Source organism: Arachis stenosperma, chromosome 9 (assembly GCF_014773155.1).
Source record: "Arachis stenosperma cultivar V10309 chromosome 9, arast.V10309.gnm1.PFL2, whole genome shotgun sequence".
NCBI lineage: Eukaryota > Viridiplantae > Streptophyta > Magnoliopsida > Fabales > Fabaceae > Arachis > Arachis stenosperma.
The window spans coordinates 161,043,818-161,063,508 of record NC_080385.1 but is presented as its reverse complement, the minus strand read 5'-3'; the positions used below and the strand labels follow the sequence as shown (position 1 = coordinate 161,063,508).

Sequence of the window (19,691 nt, the reverse complement as noted above, 5' to 3'; positions counted from 1 at the left end):
TAAACCTACTGAATAACAATTCAATGCTATCCTTTGATACCTGCAAAATATATACATGAAACAACACTATATCAATGTTTGTATATAAAATTATATGATTAACGTAATTATAAAATTGTTTGTCAAGAGAATAAAATTATACGAATTTTTATGATAATTTTAATATTTTCAAACTATTAATGTACAATAAGAATTCATCTATTAGTTCCTAGAATTTCTAAATTTTTTTAAGTGATAGTAATAAATTTTAATAAATAAATAGATTTAGTAAGACATTTTGTTATTACCCTTTTATTATAGGCCTCTCAAAAATTTCTCTATATACCACATTCATCGTGCAGTAATTTCCAAGTGTATTAACCCGTGCCATGTACGTGATAAGATTAATTTAAATTATAATTATTTGATTAATAAAAATATAACATGTTATGTATTATTTGTTTTTTCTTAAGCTAGTGTTAAATATATTAACTCTAAATAGTTATTAATTGGTTTTAGTAATCTACTTTTTTCAATAAATCAACCATATATACTCCATGTGACCATAAATAACTTAATAATACTTAGACCCACCAACAAATTTTTATATCTTATTTTACTGTCAAATAAGAACATATCAAAATTAGTTCAAAATAAATAATAAATTATTAGAGAATTCTAATACACAAAATTCTCTAATAAACAATGAATAATTTAAATCTACTAAAAAACAACTCAACACTTTTCTTTGATACTTGCAAAACATATACCTAAAATACTATTATATCAATGTTAGTATACAGTTTTACAATCATCGACCGTATTTACTATACATGACTCCTTCTTAAAAGTTATTATATACACGTGTGTGCAGTCGGAAGATAAATTACTGGATTTTATTTTATTTTTCTAAATTATTATAATTATGCATTATTCATTAAATGCTAATTGTAATATTGTAATATAACTATAATAAAGATATTTTTTTTAAATAAATTTAGAAGAGAGAATAGTACTTTCATTTTGGAGGGAAAATGAATTCATGAGAAATTGACACCTCAATTTTATTAGTTGATAATGTATTAAATATTGATTTTATATAATTATAATAACAATATTTCTCTAAATTAGTATAATCATGCATTATTCGTTAAATGTAAATTGTAATATAACTATAATAAATATATTTTTTTAAAATAAATTTAGAAAAAATAGTGATTTCATTTTAGAGAAAAAATAAATTCATGAGGAATTAACACCTCACTTTTATTAGTTGGAAAAAAATCCAGTTTTAGTATATTTTGTCATTATTATACATTTTTCTCTAATCATATATCCACTATTTTCTTTTCTTTGTTTCAACATTTTGAACTTGGAACTTCTCGTAGTTCTTACTTCTCAGTCATTCTATTAGATGTAGTTGATAACTATTGAAATTCTTTGATTAATATAGGAGAAAAATATATTATTATATGATAGAATTAATATGAGTATATTTTATTATTAAATAAACAAAATTAATATAAAATAAAATTATACATAAAAAAATAAAGAAAATAAAATTAAAATAGCAAAAGTGATAAAAAGATTATTTTTATAATTTTGTTTTGTCATTTTTATGTATAGAAGATTAGAAAATAGTGAATTTTTAACTAAATTAATTTATATTTGTTGTATTCAATTTAAATAAGTAATAAATTATCTTATTTTAATTTATTCCTTAAATTTATATATCATAAAAATTAAATCAAATAATTAATATACATAATTTTAAATTATGTGATACTTAAATATCTATTCAAATCAATTAGTTGATATAATTAATTCATCATAATGAATTGACTTTAATGATTTAAACAAAATAATACAGAAGCATGCTACGTTGATTCTATCATTAAAGATAAAAATTCGATTTTTATATGATAGGATAGATAATATAATAGACGGCGAGAAAGAGAAAGATAAACATTTTAAATCCTAAGTTGTTTCATTTGAATGTTGCAATGTGGGTATCACATTATTTTACTTATTCTACCCTATGAACCCTTTTGTAACTTTATTTCAATATCAATAGAATTTCACTACCTTTGAGTACTAAATTAAAATTCAAAATGAAACTAAAAAAAAGTAAAGAGTATAAAATTATTAATTGAAAAACACTCTAAATAATAAAAAGCCAAATTAACTTTAATATTAAATTCATTAATACGATTTTAATTTTATATAATAGTTAGAAAATATATTAGTAAAAGCAAATGGAAGAATAACTTTAATTAGTATTTGATAAAATATTCATTTAAAATAATTAAAAAATATAAAATTATGATATTATTAAAAATAATACATTTTCATGTTAAAAAAATTATATTTAAATAAAATATTTATAAAATATAAAATTTAGAGTAACATAGCTTTATAAACATTAATCACTAATCAATTATGAACTAACATAAAATTATAATATAATTTATTTATGAAAAAAAATTAATAATTAATATTAATAAATATAAAAATCATCCAAACACTTTAATTAAAAGTATGAATGGTTAATTATTATTCATTATTAATAATATTTTTTTCATAAAAAAAAACTGAAAATATAATTATTCAGATTTAGATTTTAGAAAAATAAACATATAAGTAACAAATGATCTATCTTGTCATGTATATTATAAATTAATGAATTAAACTAACTGATATAACGAATTATAATTAATTAATTGGTATAAATTATATGATATTTAAAAAGAAAATAAAATGAATAAAAGAATAAAAAAAATAGAAGAATAGAAGACTACAATAAAATAAATTGAATGTAAGTTTTTTTTCTTTTTACAATTTTTATATCACATCAGCTTCAATAATAATAAATAAAAATACATCAACTTAATATCTAAGAAAAAAAGATGAGATAAAATCATAACACAATTCTAAAATAAAAGTTTAAATTAAACCATAATATCATTGCACAACACAAATTAAAAGTAATTTCACACTACAAAATACCACACAAATAGATAAATGACTTAAGCTTAATTATGGATTTTTTATTTATTTATGCAAACATGATAACACCATGGTCTATAAATGCTTAATGGATAACATATCATATATTGCTCTAAATGATGAGCACGGGAGTTGAAGAGTGTGTGCTTATTTGTGTTCATGATAGTTGCCTTCTTGTGACGGCGCCTCATAGAAAGAAAAAGAATTATTGTAAAAGCTACCCAATGAAAGAATAATTGGTAAATGAATGATATTTTCTTCTAGCATATATGGTCTTTTTAGGGGTGGCAAACAGGCCTAAACCCGCCGGGCCGGTCCGCATAACCCGGCAAAAAAGGCGGGTTGGGCTGGAAAATCGGGACCGCCAAATAGCAAAAGCCCGCCTAACTCGCACCGCTTAAACCGTGGGTTTTGGCGGGCTTTGGCGGGGCGGGGCGGGCTTTCCCGCCGGGCTAAGGTTTTTATTAGTGAGGGGGTATTTTTGCAATTTTTTTGCCAATACCTAATTTCCCCCAACCTAACTTACAAGAGTATGAAGATAAAAATTGAGTGTTTTGAATTATGTTTATGTTATTTTGGAGACAATATTTATAATTATGTTTTGGATTATATTTATTTTGCTTTGGAGAGAATATTTATACTTATATTTTGAATGAAAATTTGGTTTATAATTATATTTATTAGATATTTATAATTACAAAGACTTTAATGTTTGTTAATATAAAAAATATAATTTTTTATGCCATTAGAAATTATAAATTTATTAATATGGTTGTGAAATTATATATATTACTTAGTAGTTAATAGTAAAAAAAAAAAAAAAAAAAGAGGAGCTTTGGCGGGCTTAGCCCGCCAGCCCGCCAGCCCGCAGTAAGGCGGGGCGGGCTAGGATTCTAGGACCGCCTCACTAGGCGGGGCAGGGCGGGCCAACCCGCCAAAGGGCGGGCTTATGGCGGGGCGGGGCGGGCTTCCCCGCTTGCCACCCCTAGGTCTTTTATAGCAGTAAAATAAAAATGGAATGAATAAAATTTTGTATTTTTATATTAGAAATAGAATTTGATATTTATCCTAATAAAATTAAATAATTAATTAGTTATATTTAAATAAATAAAATAAATTAAATAAAAATATTTTTAAGAATTAATCAAATCAATTAGTCAATACAAATAATTAGTATAATTAATTTTATTTGATTTATTGAATTCAAAAAATAAATTAAAAAATAATTGATTGAATTAATTAGTTGATATAATTAATTTATTATAATTGATTGAATTTAATAAATTAAAAAATAAATAGAAAAATATAGGAGACAGTGATTTTTTTTTTTAACTAAATTAATATGTATTTATTGTATTTAATCAGTATAAGTAACAAATCATCTATGTTATTATATATCTTATTTAATCTTGCATGGCACAAGTAATTATAAGTTATATTTTGATTTCTAATTATTTACGTACATTAATGATTAAAATATATAACATAAATATCGTAACTATTATAATTCTATGATATAATTATAATTAACATATTTTATCATAATTAAATATTGATTTGATATAATTATAATGAAAATACTTTCCTAAAATAATATAATTTACTATTATTCATCCACTAATTATTTGGCAATAAACCTTAATATGATTTTTTACATCTCCGTTATGAGAAATAACTACTTAGATATAATATGTAATATATTACTACCTTAATAAGTTAAGGCACAAATACAGGATTTAATTAAGGTGATTGAAACTTTCACCAAACAGAATATGACCTCAATGAAATAAAAAAGGGTGTTCGATTTTGCATTAATTAGCTATTCGAAAAAATAACATACTCATTCATTATTCATGTTTCATTATATTTTTTAAATAATATATAGAAAACATATATCCTGTGTATAAAAATGTGACTATTAGTAATTTTATTAATAAACCTTTTTTTTAAACTATTACTAATTTCAATTTTAATAGAAAATATGAGGAAATAATTTTGCTTGCCATAAATAATATACTAAAATTGTTAGTATATTATCTTCTATATGGTTAATTGAATTTATCAATGATTTTCCTGTGTAAATCGTTATTATCCAGTTTTTAATAACTACTTAATATATAAAATTTGAAATTGAAAATTATTATTACTAATTCAATTAATTGATTAATTGAGTAATAATTGTCAAATTATTAAGATACAAATCATATATTATTTATATTTCAATTACCCGTGCCATGCAATTTTTGTAAAATTAGTATGCAATTTTTTATGTCAGTTAATTAAATTAATTGGTAATTTTTGTCAAATTAATATTATTTACCTAGTTAATAATACTATTATTAATAATTATTTTTTACATTGATTTTTAAATCAATTATTAAATAATTATTTTTGTTAAGATAATTGTTTATAAATTATTTCAAATTATATTTTGTTAAGATATAATTATTTAGATTATTACTCATGGCACGGGTATAATTTCATTTTATACTAATTAATCAATTATAATTATATGACACGGGTGTAATTTCAATTTTATCCACCGATTATTGACAAATAAATTTTATTCTAATTATAAATAAAATCTGTTTTTATTGGCAAATAAATTGTCTTTAGGTCAATGATTTAATATATGTGTAGGTTCATTTTTTTGTCAAATATAATGAAAATACAAATAAAAAAATAAAGGATAAAAATAAACTTAATAATATCTGACACTTATTCATTTTATTAAATTATTTAAAAATACCAAATCCACAAAAAATAATCGTAATATATAAATTGAGGCAATAATTTAAAATTCTATAATTATAATTTAATCAAATACTAATAGTAAAACCAAATTACCTAAACAATATTGAACATATTCTAGTCCTTAGTCACGTATAGTATAGAATCATTCTTGTAACGACAACCAACTGAAATAACATCGTAAGTTTCAATATTTTTAGAATTCGTGCAAAATCAGACCATCCTCTTATTAGATAAACTTCATCATCCGCTATTCATGCAATGCGGCAAGGTATAGAATTGTCACACCGAGAAACCAAACTAACTCTTATTCCCCTCAATGGCATTGCATGCATGCAAAAGAAAGCTGGTAATTTCTAAAAAAAATTAAAATATGTTAAAAAATTATTCTAATAATGAACAGCTTAAACTAAGAAAATTTAAACATATTACCAATAGTTGAAATTGCATATCTGAATTTGTCACGAATTTAGCAAAACTGAACTGAAACTGAGGGAATTCAATTTCATTATGTGCTCAATTTCGAAGATTTTCGAGCAGACGTAAAAAGCATGGAGGGGATGGAACTTGAACTTGCCCTATAAAATTTCGTGGATGCAATTCCTCAATCAAAAATCGAACTCCTCCTAAGAAATCTAACTTTAACCACATTCCATTGGGTTAGTCATAATAGGTGAATAGATCCAACCATCCTTCGGTAAAATAGAGACTATTGCCTCTTCTTTAAACGCTTATATCCATGTAGTTGGAACCCGAATCAGTAAAGACAACTCGATGAGGTATTTCATGGATGTGATGCATTGTAAATGATTGTGGCAAAAGACAATCGAACTGGAACATTAGACGATAAGAATAACTTAGAGTAACAACAAATAAAAATTATCAAAAAATAATATAATAGAATGAGTATATGAAAAATATTATAAAAAATTATAAATTGTACCTTAAAATGATCAACTTCAATAAAAAACGAAGAATACATTCTTATTCTATGAAGTAGTAAGAAACACTAAATATAAAATTATGAATTGACTCTCAAATTTAGATTCATGTATCACAGGAAAACACTATATATAGACTTTAGTAAAACAAAAATAAATATGTAAATTACCTATTATTAAGGTAATTTTTTAATAATGCATTAAATTTTGATTTGATACCATTATAATGAAGATATGTTTTTAAATTAGTATAATTATATATTATTCATTAAATATTAATTGCAATATAATTATATTAAAGATATTTTTTATAAAATAATTTAAAAAAATTATTTGATATACGTGAATCGGGTAACAAAGATTTATTATTATTATTATTATTACTATTATTGATATTATTATTATCATTAAAATTATTAAAAGTATTTTTAATTGATAATTGATAAGTAATTTAATAATGCATTAAATATTGATTTGATATAATTATAATGAAGATATATTGCTAAATTAGTATAATTATATATTATTCATTTAGTATTAATTATAATATAATTACAATAAAATAATTTAGAATAGAAAAAAAAATTTTATTCGTTTTGGAGGGAAAATAGAGGCATGAGAGATCGACACGTCACTTTTAGTAGTCGGGGGAAAACCCAGTTTTAGTATATTAAGTAGATAGATAACTAAATACCAATAACATTTTCTTTCCAATTCAAAATTAGCAAACCAACACAAAATCAGCAATAGGCAGGATTACTAAATCGATTTCGCTACGTTACCAACAGCATATCTGCCAACTTCTGCCAACTCTTATTTATAATTGTGTTTCATGGAAGTGTGTTCGTGGATGTGTCTAATAAAAATATCTTTTTTATAACTGTGTTTAATAGAAATGTCTTTATAGATATATTTTCTGGATATATCTCTTTATATATATATTTAAAATATATTAATTATTAGACACATCTACGAATACACTTCCATGAAACACAAATATAAATAAGAATTGGTAGAAATTGGCAGATAATATGTTGGTACCCTATACTTTTCCTTACTAAATTAGTAATTAGCAAACTTCTCATTAAACAAATTTAACTCTCATTCGACAAATTGACAAATTCAAGTCTCATCATAAATTCATAATCAAGCAATTAGTCCATTACATTACATCAAGATTGCAAGAACCGAATTGGTCAAAAAAACCAGTAGAATGACTGGTTTAATGGGTCAAGCGGAATCCAACCAGTTTAATTAAATATAAAACAAAATTTTTAAATATTTAATATATAATTTGAAATATTTAAAAAAAAACAATATCAATCATCAATAAAATTATTTCAAAAAATTTAATAAAACACCACCATCAACTATCATCAATCAAAAACCAAAAACCAAAAACTTAACAACAGAAGCAGCAACAACATTAGTCTCCCCAAGTTCAGAATAAACAAATTAGCACCAACATAGCACCATCAATAACTCAGAATTAAAAAAACCAGCAATCAACGACTCAGAAATCAGAATCAATAAAATTAACAAAATTTAACAATGCAGTGAAGCACCACCATAGCTACTCAATAATTACTCAATAGTTACTCAATCAATTGCATGCTTTTTGAATCAGATTTCTGTGATTCAGGCACACATACAAAATACAATAAATTGATATAAATTGCTTTCTCAATCAATTGCAGACAATTGGGGGTGAAAGAAAGCAAGTTAGAGTGAAAACTTTCATGGCGAGGGTAGGGGATATAGAAAGGATAGAGATGATATAACTAGCGACAAATAAAGTGAGAGAGACCAAGAGTTGCAAAGCCATGCACCCTCCTGGCACCGCAATAAAACTCTGTAATATTGTCCACAAAAGTGCGAGAGAGTTTAGGATTTGTTAAATTGAGGCAGCGGTTACCGGCAGTGAGGGAGGAAGGGAGGTGATGCCACGGCGAATACTCCACCGCCGAGCAGAGAGAGACGTCGCAGTGAGAAAGAGACAGAGAGCTCGAAGAGGGACAGGGCGACGCAAATAGCTCCGTGCAGGCCTTCGTGCGACGCCGAGGAGAAGAAGGTCGAAGAGAAGCAACCAGACCTTCCACAGGCAAAGACAGACACGGGTTCGACGACAAGGACAGGGCGGCCGACGACGAGGACGAGACAACCTTCTGCTGATTTGTTCTGATAGGGTTTGGGTTGGTGACTGGAGCTTTGGGCGTTTCAGCGTTTGAGAGAGATTGGAGGGGGAGGGGGACGGATGTTTTGGCATCTGGGCTGAGGTTTTTTTTTTTTTTTTTTTGGTATCGAACCGGTAGTTTAAAACCGGTCCGGGTCAGCTGGTTTACCGGTTAATCGCTCGTTCGGCCAGTTTTTTAACTGATTTTTTGCAACACAGTTTTAGGCATGAATTAGACGGGCTAGAAGACTGGTTCTAATTTAACCCGGTTGAATCGGTTGGTCCGGTCTAATTTTTAGAACATTGCATGCTACGTCGTTTGAGAGGAAAAAAATAAAAAATAAAAAAGAAGAAAACGCGTTGTCTCTTCTCGTTCCTTTCTTACTTTCATTCGTTCCTGCACCAAAGAAAACAAAAGGGGAAAACCTAGCTAGCCTCCACCGCCGCCGAACTCAGTGACCCACTGCGACCGTCCGTGGCCATTTGAGGAGTCTCTCTTTCTACTGTCGGCGTTATCCAAATCGAACCCCCGTTCTCTGTCTTCTTCCTTGCTTGGTGCCCATCCTCCATCAGATTCGTCCTGTTGCCGTCGCCGTCGCCTCGTCACCCTCTCGAAGGTCAGTGGCTTTGGTGTGCAGTTGTTCTTCGTTTTTCATCTTATTCTCTGACTCTCTGTTCAGAAATTAACAAATCATTGAATGATTATAGGGTTTTGTGTTTTTGTTCAAATCATTGATTTGCTCTGGCTTTAGTGTGCTGCTGTGGGTTCTGGGTTCTGGGTGTGCTGTTGTGTGTTTTGTGGCTCTGTTGTGCTGCCGGGGATTCTGGGTTCTGGGTGTGCTGCCGTGGATTCTGGGTTCTGGGTGTGCTGTTGTGTGTTTTGTGGCTCTGCTATGCTGCTGCTGCTTGGTGTTTTTGTTGAAATCATTGAATGATTATTTGTTAAATTTTTTTAGTATGTTGTTAATGTGCTTTGAACTAGCTAGTTGCTGGGCATTGGGTACCCATTTCGCATTATGTTGACATGTCACATGCTTGTAATTACTTTATATTCAGTTAGGTCTCACAGTTTTAGTTAAGCATTACTTGCTTGGTCCAATAAGTATGTTCTCTGGTTCCCTAGAGCAAACAGTTTGTGAAATCTGCAAGAGAAGCAACACTTGCAGGATCAGCAACATCAAGCTGGTGAAAGAGCACAAAATCTGAGAGATCTTTGAGTGTCTCCAATGCATGAAGGCCTCTCTTCTCATCTCTTGAAGTCAACACAACCTTCACTCCAGTTGAAGCCAATTGCCTTGCTACTTCCAATCCAATTCCTTTATTTGCTCCAGTCACAACTGCATACCTGCTTATCAACTAACTCAACTTACCTTACACCAATAATAATAATAATAATATATGGTGTTGGAAATTTGAAGCTAGATTAACTTTACCTTTGTGAAGAATCTTCCATCTTAGTTTGATGAGCTTTGAGCAGTTCAGAGAGAGAACAAGGCTTAGCAATCTATATATAGCACAGCTGAATGTATATATTTTCGGAAGAATTTCAAATGTTTTTGAAATGTGTTCTTATAATTTTAGTTATTAATTTTAATTATAAAATATATTTTTATAAGATAATAATACAGATGTTTTTAATTTATTTATTATTTTATTTCAAAATGGTTTTTTCGGTTGAACCACGGTTAGACCGGTTAGACCAATAAATCTGTGAACCAGTAACTAGAACGGTTCAATGACCGGTCCGGTTTTTAAAACCTTGTCACCAACACCAAGTCACCGTCTCCCTCTTTGTCTCCCACTCATCTTCCCTCTGCATCCCTCTCTCAAAAGAAAAAACCCTAGCCTCCATCGCTACTCTCTCCTTCAAGCTATCACTGCCGCCGTCCTACCGCTGCCGTCGAATCTGGTCTAGCTGTCGCCCCACTGCTTTAGCGTCGTCTCCGCTCGTCTCAGCCGTCGCGTCGCGTCGCATCGCATCGCATCGCATATGCTCGAAGCATATGCTCGAAGCCGCCGTCCCACTGCTTTAGCGTCGTCTCCGCTCGTCTCAGCCGTCGCGTCGCGTCGCATCGCATCGCATCGCATATGCTCGAAGCATATGCTCGAAGCCGCCGTCCCACTGCAACTCGTCTCGTGTCGTTTCTCTGTGGAGCAGCCGCTGTTCCGCCGCGTCGGTTCTGGTCCACCGCGCTCCAGCCCTCCTCTGCTCCAGATCTGCCGCGCTCCACCCTCCTCTGTTCCAGTTCCGCCGCGTTCCACCCTCCACGGCTCCAGTTACGCGACGGTCCAGCTACCCATTCTCCAGTTCCGCGACGGTCCAACCACTCCTTCTCCAGTTCCTCAACGGTCCAGCCACCTCTTCTTCATGAACCCTATGTCTATACCTTCATCATATAACTGTTTCAATTTAGAAGATTCATATGCTTCACCCTTTTACTTCTGTTATGTTGTTGCTCTGTTTACTTTAATATTTTTGGTTTTATTGTGATTTTTTGTTATTGAACTTGTTAAGTTGATAATTTGCTAAATTATTGGGCTGCTGTTGTCTTAATTTGTTAAATTGTTGGGTTGCTGTGGCTGAATTTGTTGGATTTTTCTATTCAAGTTTTGTTGTTGTTTGTTTCATATACCTATTATTGTTCTTCAGATTATTGGGTTGCTATGTTTTTTTTTTAATTGTTAATTTGTTGATTTTTTAAATTGTTATTGTGATTCTTGGGATATAGATTGCTTTTGTTTTTTGTTATTAGGTTGTTGGTTTTTCTATTCCAATCTTGCTCTTGTTAATTCATTAAATTATTGTTATTGTGATTCTTGCTGTTGAGATTGTTCTTGCTAGTGAGTATATTAATTTGGATTTGTTGAAATTTGTTAGACTATAACTATATTTGGTGTGTTTATAATAGAGGAATAGAGAAAGGGGCAGCTAGCATTGTTTGGTTTGTTTCATTGATTGTTGTTTCAATTCTCCCTCTTTTCTGTTGTAAGAAGCTCACCCTCTCACTAATTCAATCTTCCTTCTTAATGGTTGTGAATTTGCTTATTTTATTGATGGTTGAATTATTCACACTATACCTTATACTTTTCCTAATTCAATATAATTGTTGAGTTTGCCTGCATGGTTATATGATATCAGTTTATTTATATTTATTATTTTATTATAAAACGGTTTTTTTGGTTCAACCACGGTCGAATTGGTTGAACTTATAAACCAGTGAACCAGTAGCTAGAACGGTTCGATAACCGGTTTGGTTTTCAGAACCTTGATTTTGATTGGACCATTCACTTAACCGGTTTGGTTTTTGCAACCTGGATTGATTCAGGCAGTCAGCAACTTTCGTAGCTTCGACCCAGAAGATAAAAAAGAAAGAAGAAAATCAACTATAGAAGCGGACAGGGCGCCGGAACCTACCTCTCTCTCTCTCTCTCTCTCTCTCTCTCTCTCTCTCTCCGTAAGTCGTAACCATGGCTATGGCTATGCAAAGCGGGATCGGCTTCTCCAAGATTCTCATCATAGCTGGAGCTGGTATCTCTCTCTCTTCTGAATCGGATATGCACCCAACGCAACCAGTTTGTTCTCTATATACACCTACCTCACGTTATCTGATTCCACTGTGTTCTCACTTTCAGGCTACACCAGTACCGTCCTCATCAAGAACGGTAAACTTTCCGATTTAATTGGCGAGCTCCAGGTATTGCTTACATAATCTCACATCCTTCACTTCATTGTCTGTATCAAGTCTTCTATTATTATTATTATTATTATTATTATTATTATTATTTTTTTTTTTTCTCTTTTTCTTCTTTGATTTTGAAATTCAATTGCAAATATGCTTTGATTGCAATCTATTTTTTTTCTGGTGATGTATTTAGTGCACTGGTATTGAAATTGAGGAGGTTGTGTTGGAATAGGGAAATTAGGGTTTCGAATGATTGCTCTTTTTTTTTTCTAGGTTAGTGGTAGTTGTAACAGAGTATGGCTCCGGTTCCCGCAAATTTGAACTTTGGAGAGTTCGTGTCATACTAGAGCTATATAGTTGTGTACCAGAAAAGGGAAAAAAAAGCTAGTATATATAGTTGTTTTGGTAGTCTCTGTTTTTTGATAAATTAGTTATAGGATTTGCACTTTGTCGTGCATACTGGTATTTGTTTCTGATTCTATAATAATTTTTTTCCTTTCTTTTTCTCCCCACTTCTAAGTTTTTTTTTTCTTCTTTTATTGTTTTTTTAGTTGTTGGTGAAGGGATGGGAAAAATCTGGCGATCACAGTGAAGGTGAAGGTGAATATGCTGATGCCATTGCTGCGCAGGTAACAGGCTGGTTGATCATGGTATAAATGCCTTTGTTTCCGGAATACACTTGAAAAAATTATTTAACTTATTGCTGGATTTCTACACTAGGTGCGTCGATTGGCAAATGAAGTTCGGCAGTTAACATCAAGCAGGCCAATTACAGTACTCAATGGGGGTTCTGGAGAAAGTAATATATATAGTGGCATCTTTTTTCTTTTTTTTTTTTTTATTTTGCCATGTGGTATTTTTTCAGAGTCTCTTATTTTTTCTGCCCCATTCCTTGTTTTTTAAGGGTTTATCCTTTTCTGCAGGTAACTTATCTTCACTTGTGGTTCCAGCAGCTGCATTGGGTGTTGTGGGTTATGGTTACATGTGGTGGAAGGTATGGAATTGGTTTTGGTTTGTTTTTTTCTTAGTTCCATTGGTATGTTGCTGACTTATGAGCATTTATTGTTTCAAAATCTTTTTTCATTTAAGGTTGCAAATTGTAGCTATTTTAATCACCCAGAATTCTTTTGAATAGATTTTTCCATTTTATCATTGTGGCCTCAATGATTATTTGTGATACTGATTCTTTTTCTTTCCCTTTCCAATTTCAGGGAATCTCATTCTCAGATCTTATGTATGTCACTAAACGTAGTATGGAAAAAGCTGTTTCAGATTTGACAAAAAAGCTGCAGCATGCCTCAGATGTCATTGCTGTAGGTTTCTGTTAGCTGCATGTGATTTTATTGTATTTTCATACCATTTAGCACAGCTGAATTGAATACTATGTGCCTTCACTTATGTTTGACTTGATTTCTATTGAAAAATATCATTAATGATTATTATGGTCACAGATAAGATGTAGTATATGTCTATAGGCACAGTGTAGAGTTGGATAGAATATTTAGTCTATGCAAGCTTCAAACTTAGTATAAAATCAAGAGAAAATGTCATCAAGAATTTAATAAGTTTCCATGAGTGTTAGGGTGAAAGTTCCTTAAAAACTTGGATGATTTGAAGTTTATGTTATGTAGGATTCCCAACTCCATGAAAGCTTTTAAATCTTTTATGGCCTGATTTCTGGGCAATGAGCTACCTGGAGGTAGCTATTTTCAAACAATGGTCTAAACTATGTTTAGTCCAAGATCTGTTTGATTCATGAAATACTGGAAAGATAAAAAGGGAGCAGAATAGCTAATTGACCTTAAGGAACAATAGACCATTAAGAAGAAACTGTGTTTCCAGGATAAAGTGTTTTTCCAAATGGCTAGAAATATTTTTGTCACATGTGGCGCTATGACCCAGACATGTTGACATATGTATCAAAGCACCTTTGTTTTAACATGGAAACTAATCTGTGTAAATGTTTTAGAACTCATCTTCTCAATTCTTCTGCTGGCAGGATGCTAAGAAGCATTTGACACAGAGGATCCAACATTTGGATGACAAAATGCTCAAGCAGAATGAATTGGCACGGTCAATTAAGGATGAAGTATGTCTTTCGTTACATGCATATTCTTATATTTTCACATGTTCACAATGCAATCAGTTTTAGATCATAAGTCATAAACATGCTAATTACAATACATGCAGTACATCTTTAATTACATATTTAAATAGGCGCAGGTACTCATAACACTGCAAAACAGCAGGATCAGGTTTCCTGTGGAAGGCATTTTGAGAATTCAGTCTATCTGATTTTGAGATGTTACTAGGCTATGTGTGATACATTTTGTCTTTGATTATGAAATATTTTCTCCAAATGATTCACAAGCTCTTTAGGAGCATCGGTTTTGGTTTCTCTTGACGGCCCAAGGATTTCAAATGTAATTGTTAAGATCAAACTATAGATTTTTCTTAACATCTCCTAACCAAGTCACCATTTGCTCTTTCTACCTTATTCCTTAAGCTCCATTTATATATCGAATCCCTGCAACAAATTCAGTTTGACAATATTTAACCATGCAATTATTATTTTTACGTACTATTTGACCTTTGAATCATAAAAGTTCAAACCAAGTAAACATTCTTTTTTAATTCTAAATTCTGAACTTTCAAACCTGACAGCATTTGACTTGGTTACTTTAATCAAATCACTGAAAAATTTTCCTGCATTACTCTGAGCATCTAGATATGGTTTAAAATACTTAAAACAGAATATATTTGTAGATGCATATCATTTCATTTATAACCTACCCTACGATTCTAATGAGCTCATTTAAGTGAGCTGTGTTCCTGTCCCAGACAATGTAGTTTGCCAATGCCATACTCATTTGTGTTGTGTATGCTATAGTTTGTAGATTTCACTAGAGAAAGGAAGATAATAGTAAGTTAATAACAATGGTTAACATCGTGATATGCAGGTTGCTGGGGTTCGAAGTACAATTACTAATTTCCATGATGACTTGGGAATCTTGCATTACACAGTGGGATCATTGGTATGTTTGATTCGTGCATTGGCTTGTTAGTAGTTGTCATTGTCGCCTTGCTAATGTAGAATTTTGAAGTAGATTTTGGAGTTGAGTGCATTTTAATTTTCATTCAAATTAAAATGATGTATTTAGTGTTAAATATTACATTTTATGCGTCTTTATTATATATGTGCTGCCTCTTATCTTATTCATTGTCTGTATTTCAGGATGAAAGATTGGCTACACTAAGTGGCATGCAGGTAAAACATTTTATATGTCCTTGTTAAGTTTTGAAAGCCATTTCTGACCTTTTGTCATAAGCTTTTCCTACGCTTATTTGTATTTAAATGATATGTACATAATTTTTATTCTAAGTTCACCATGTCACCATGACATGGAAAGAAATTTTAGGTTTTCTCTACTAGAAACACTGCCATGCGGGCTTAGTATAAGATTTTCACCTAAACAAATACTGATCCAGTATTCTGGTTGCTTCAGGATGATGCAAATCAAGGTTTGGCGTACCTCATCGACTTCGTACATGGGAAAACCCGCAAACCACCTGAATTCTTGCAGGTTGGATTCATTTTGATAATCATGTTCACCTTTGCTGTTTCTTCCTCTCTAATTATGTTTGGATTTCTGAATATGCAAATTGTATAGAATGTGGACTATCATTGATCATCTGAGTATTAAAGTGACAGTGAGAGACATGGACAAATTGAAGTACTCATAGTTGACATTTAAAATTACTATTTCTGACACAATTTATCGTTCTGTTGGTGACTTAATCATTGATTAATCTCTCCATTGTCCTGTTTGGATAATCTGATGATGTAAATTAATGAATAATCTGCAGGAGCGGCTGAGGATTTCTGCAAAATCCCGTAGTGTTCTCACATATCAGGGAGCTCCAAGTCTGATGGTATTTTTTAACTCAGTTTTTTCTACTCTTATTTTCTTCCCAGTGGAACATTGACTTTGTATTACTCTGTTAATATGGTTGTGAATATGAAATTTAATTGGTTCAATTTATTTATTAATTTCTATTCTCATTGATAATGGTGAAAATCCTTCACATATTTATTTGCTGAAGTCTCTTCCCGTATGAATTAGATCTTCACAGAAAATTTTTTACTTTTAACTGTTACATTTGTCCAATGAAACAAATAAGCGGTCTGGAGTTATTTCTATTGTGGAAAGTTCTCTTCAGTTTTCACTTTAGCTGATGCGCCATCATCCATACTTGTCTCCTAATAATCTTCTATGATTAAGACACTAGTTTTTACAGAAGGTTATGGTATTTGTCTACTTGATAAAAACTAAATTTGAAAGCTGCTGCTTAAAGTATGCTCAGTGATCCTGATTTACTTGCAGGGACTCAAAGACATTGCGGAAACAATGCGTAGTGATTTAGACAGGTCAGCCTCTGACGGTATCTTATCAGATGGCATGGATAAGCTAGAGCATCTGCGAAGGCCATTGCTGAGGTTTGTTAATATTGTTCTTTGAATCTTCTTGCCCTTTCTAGGAACCATGTATTGAATGCTTTGAGATTCTAAATCACAATGGTATTTAAGTTTTTTATGGTACCATTCTCCCCGGTTTACCCTAGGTAGGTTAGTAGGTATGAAGAGCACCACCAATTTAAGTTGGCGTTGATATGTTAAAGAACTAGTATTTTTACCCGTAATAATATTACGGGAATATAAATATTTTAAAACTATGTCGGTTTTGTTCTGACATTATAAATTATGGCACAAATATTTATAGAATTAAACTACCTTTACAAAAATATCGTAGGGGACAAAAGTCTATGTCGGCTAAGAAGACCAGGATCTCCGTAGATAAAAAAAAAAGTCAAATAATAAGATTTTTAGTTATTATTTTCATGTGAAAGAGTTTAATTTTTTTACTAATAATTAATTTTAACATTCCTTATCTAAAATTTGAAAGAATTTAATGTGTATACTTTTACATTTGATTAGGTGTTAAGTCTATTGCACAAATAAAATAATTAATTTTTATACTTGTTATTTAAAAATAATATTTTTTCTCCCTATGTATATAAAAATATAATTAGATATTAACATAAAAAAAATTATATTGATAGTTATAAGATTAACTCAAAATTAATTATTTTTAAATAACTTAATGTTGATTCTAAATTTTAATCACAATATTAGTATTATCTCTAAATTATATATAATAAATATTTGAAGGAAGAAAAGTAAAAGTATAAATTAGAAAGATAAGTAGTAAAAGTTTAAAACTAAATAAAAAAATTAAAAAATATGCATATAATAATAATATTTTTTATTTGAATTATATTATTTTATTAATTTTATTTTTTGTAGAACAGAAAGGTAGAGAAAAATAGAAAATGAAAGAAAAGAGAGAAAAAGATAAAGAAGAATGAGAGACGAAGTTTGTTAATTTTAAAAGGAAAATTTTATTTTAATTGTAACGAAAAGATATTTGGTGACATATTTTGATTTATCAAATTATTAATATAAATTATAAATTATATATAGAGTAAAAAGGATAGCGAGAAATAGAAAAAGAGAGGTAGATAAGAGAATGTAGGAAATGAGTTTATTAATTTTGAAAAGAAATATTCTCTCAATTTTAATAAAAAAGTATCTGACACGTTTTGGTTATTAAATTAGTTACTAATATATAATATATAATATAGTTATATTTCAATTTTAATATTTTAATTTTAATTTAATTTGAATGCAATTAGAAAATGTTATGTTGCACATTTTAATTGTCAAATTTGTAATTGGTCATTGATATATGTAAGAGAGATAGAGTGGGTGAAGGAATGAGATAGATAGAGAAAGAGAGGGAAGAGAGGAGAATTTTTAAATTTTAAAAGTAAAGATTTGATTTCAATTGCAATTTTGAGGTGACATGTGGCACATTTTGGTTGTAAAATTAGTAATAGATAATAGAAATGGATATCTTCCCTTTGCTATGTGCTTAATTGTTGCTTGTTTTAGTGCACCTCGGCATGTGACACAACAAATTGCAGTGTAAAACCCAAAAACTAGATAGCCTGAGACATTGGGGGAGAAACAAAATGGTTGAGATCTTGCCCATATTTAGCAGCCGTATATAGGCTATGGATCAAACAACCATGGTGGCTTATCATAGTTCATATCTGTTTGTAGCTCATATACATTAATGTTTTTCCCCCCTGAACGTGCTTATTTGATTTTACAGGGCTGCTTCAACCAGGTGATGATGACAAAGTCTAGGTCACCTAACTTCTAAGCGGGCTTTCTTTCACTGCTTGGGTGTAATCGAGCAGCAAGTTAAGCTCACTCGCTGATATATACTCCCTCTGAATCTACATAATATTGATACTAGATTAAGTTTTATATTCAAACTAGCGGATGAAGTAATATATTGTAAATAAAGTTTTCTCTTGAAGCTCATGTATTGGTGCAGCCAAGAGCCTATCGTATTCCAGATGTATGTAATTCGTGTCTTAACATAGTATGTTTTACGTAGGTTGTCATTATGGGTCGCTTTCTTCTAATGTATGAGCTGGATGATCACCATCTTACTATGAAATATCTGGAAATGAATTCTTGCAATTCAATAGGCAATTTTTGCAAACGCTTTAAAAGAAAACGTAACATAAAACATTTTACAAAATTAACTTTTGTAAACATCGTTGTTTTGTCATGCAAAAAGGGGACAAAAAAAAAAAGGAAAAGAAGATTTGACTGTCTTTCTATTTTCATTCTTATATTCAGTATTTTATTTTTTTAAGATTGTGACTAAACGAGAGTAAATAGAAAAAAAATATCTTTCTATATATTTTTTCATCAAATTCTGGAAATAAAAATTTTAAAATAAAAACAATACATAAAATTGAAAATTAAACATATTGTAAAATAAAATTAGTTAGGTGAAATCTTATACAAGTGTTGATAAAATTAAAATTATGTTTTTTTTATATATTTTTGGTAATATTTTTTATTTTTTAAATTAAAAAATGTTGCTAAATAGTAAGAAACATTACTTTAATTTTAACAATACTTTTTAAGACAACATAGTTTGAGATGGACAGATGGTAATACTATTCGAACTTGTGGATATCTATCTCGCTTCTACTTGCTTGGGGCGGGTTTTTAGT

The 19,691-nt window shown here is 30.0% G+C and overlaps 1 protein-coding gene across 1 annotated transcript; it reads left to right on the top strand.

The window, feature by feature from the left end:
* The first annotated feature begins 8,988 nt into the window (after positions 1–8,988).
* On the top strand, positions 8,989–19,168 carry LOC130948559 (uncharacterized). The gene is made up of 14 exons (XM_057877325.1): positions 8,989–9,467; positions 12,177–12,379; positions 12,484–12,545; positions 13,085–13,162; positions 13,254–13,332; positions 13,457–13,527; positions 13,745–13,846; positions 14,533–14,622; positions 15,494–15,568; positions 15,769–15,801; positions 16,040–16,117; positions 16,401–16,466; positions 16,919–17,031; positions 18,770–19,168. The coding sequence occupies exons 2-14, from the start codon at positions 12,319–12,321 to the stop codon at positions 18,786–18,788; spliced, it is 927 nt and encodes a 308-aa protein (XP_057733308.1). The 5' UTR covers positions 8,989–9,467; positions 12,177–12,318; the 3' UTR covers positions 18,789–19,168.
* Positions 19,169–19,691: the final 523 nt, after the last annotated feature.

Excerpts from the sequence above, each read along its gene's own strand:
- LOC130948559 (XM_057877325.1), top strand. The coding sequence starts at position 12,319 with ATGGCTATGGCTATGCAAAGCGGGATCGGCTTCTCCAAGATTCTCATC. Across the intron at positions 12,380-12,483 it reads TCTCATCATAGCTGGAGCTG|GCTACACCAGTACCGTCCTC; the intron begins GTATCTCTCTCT and ends TCTCACTTTCAG. Across the intron at positions 15,802-16,039 it reads CTACACTAAGTGGCATGCAG|GATGATGCAAATCAAGGTTT; the intron begins GTAAAACATTTT and ends TGGTTGCTTCAG.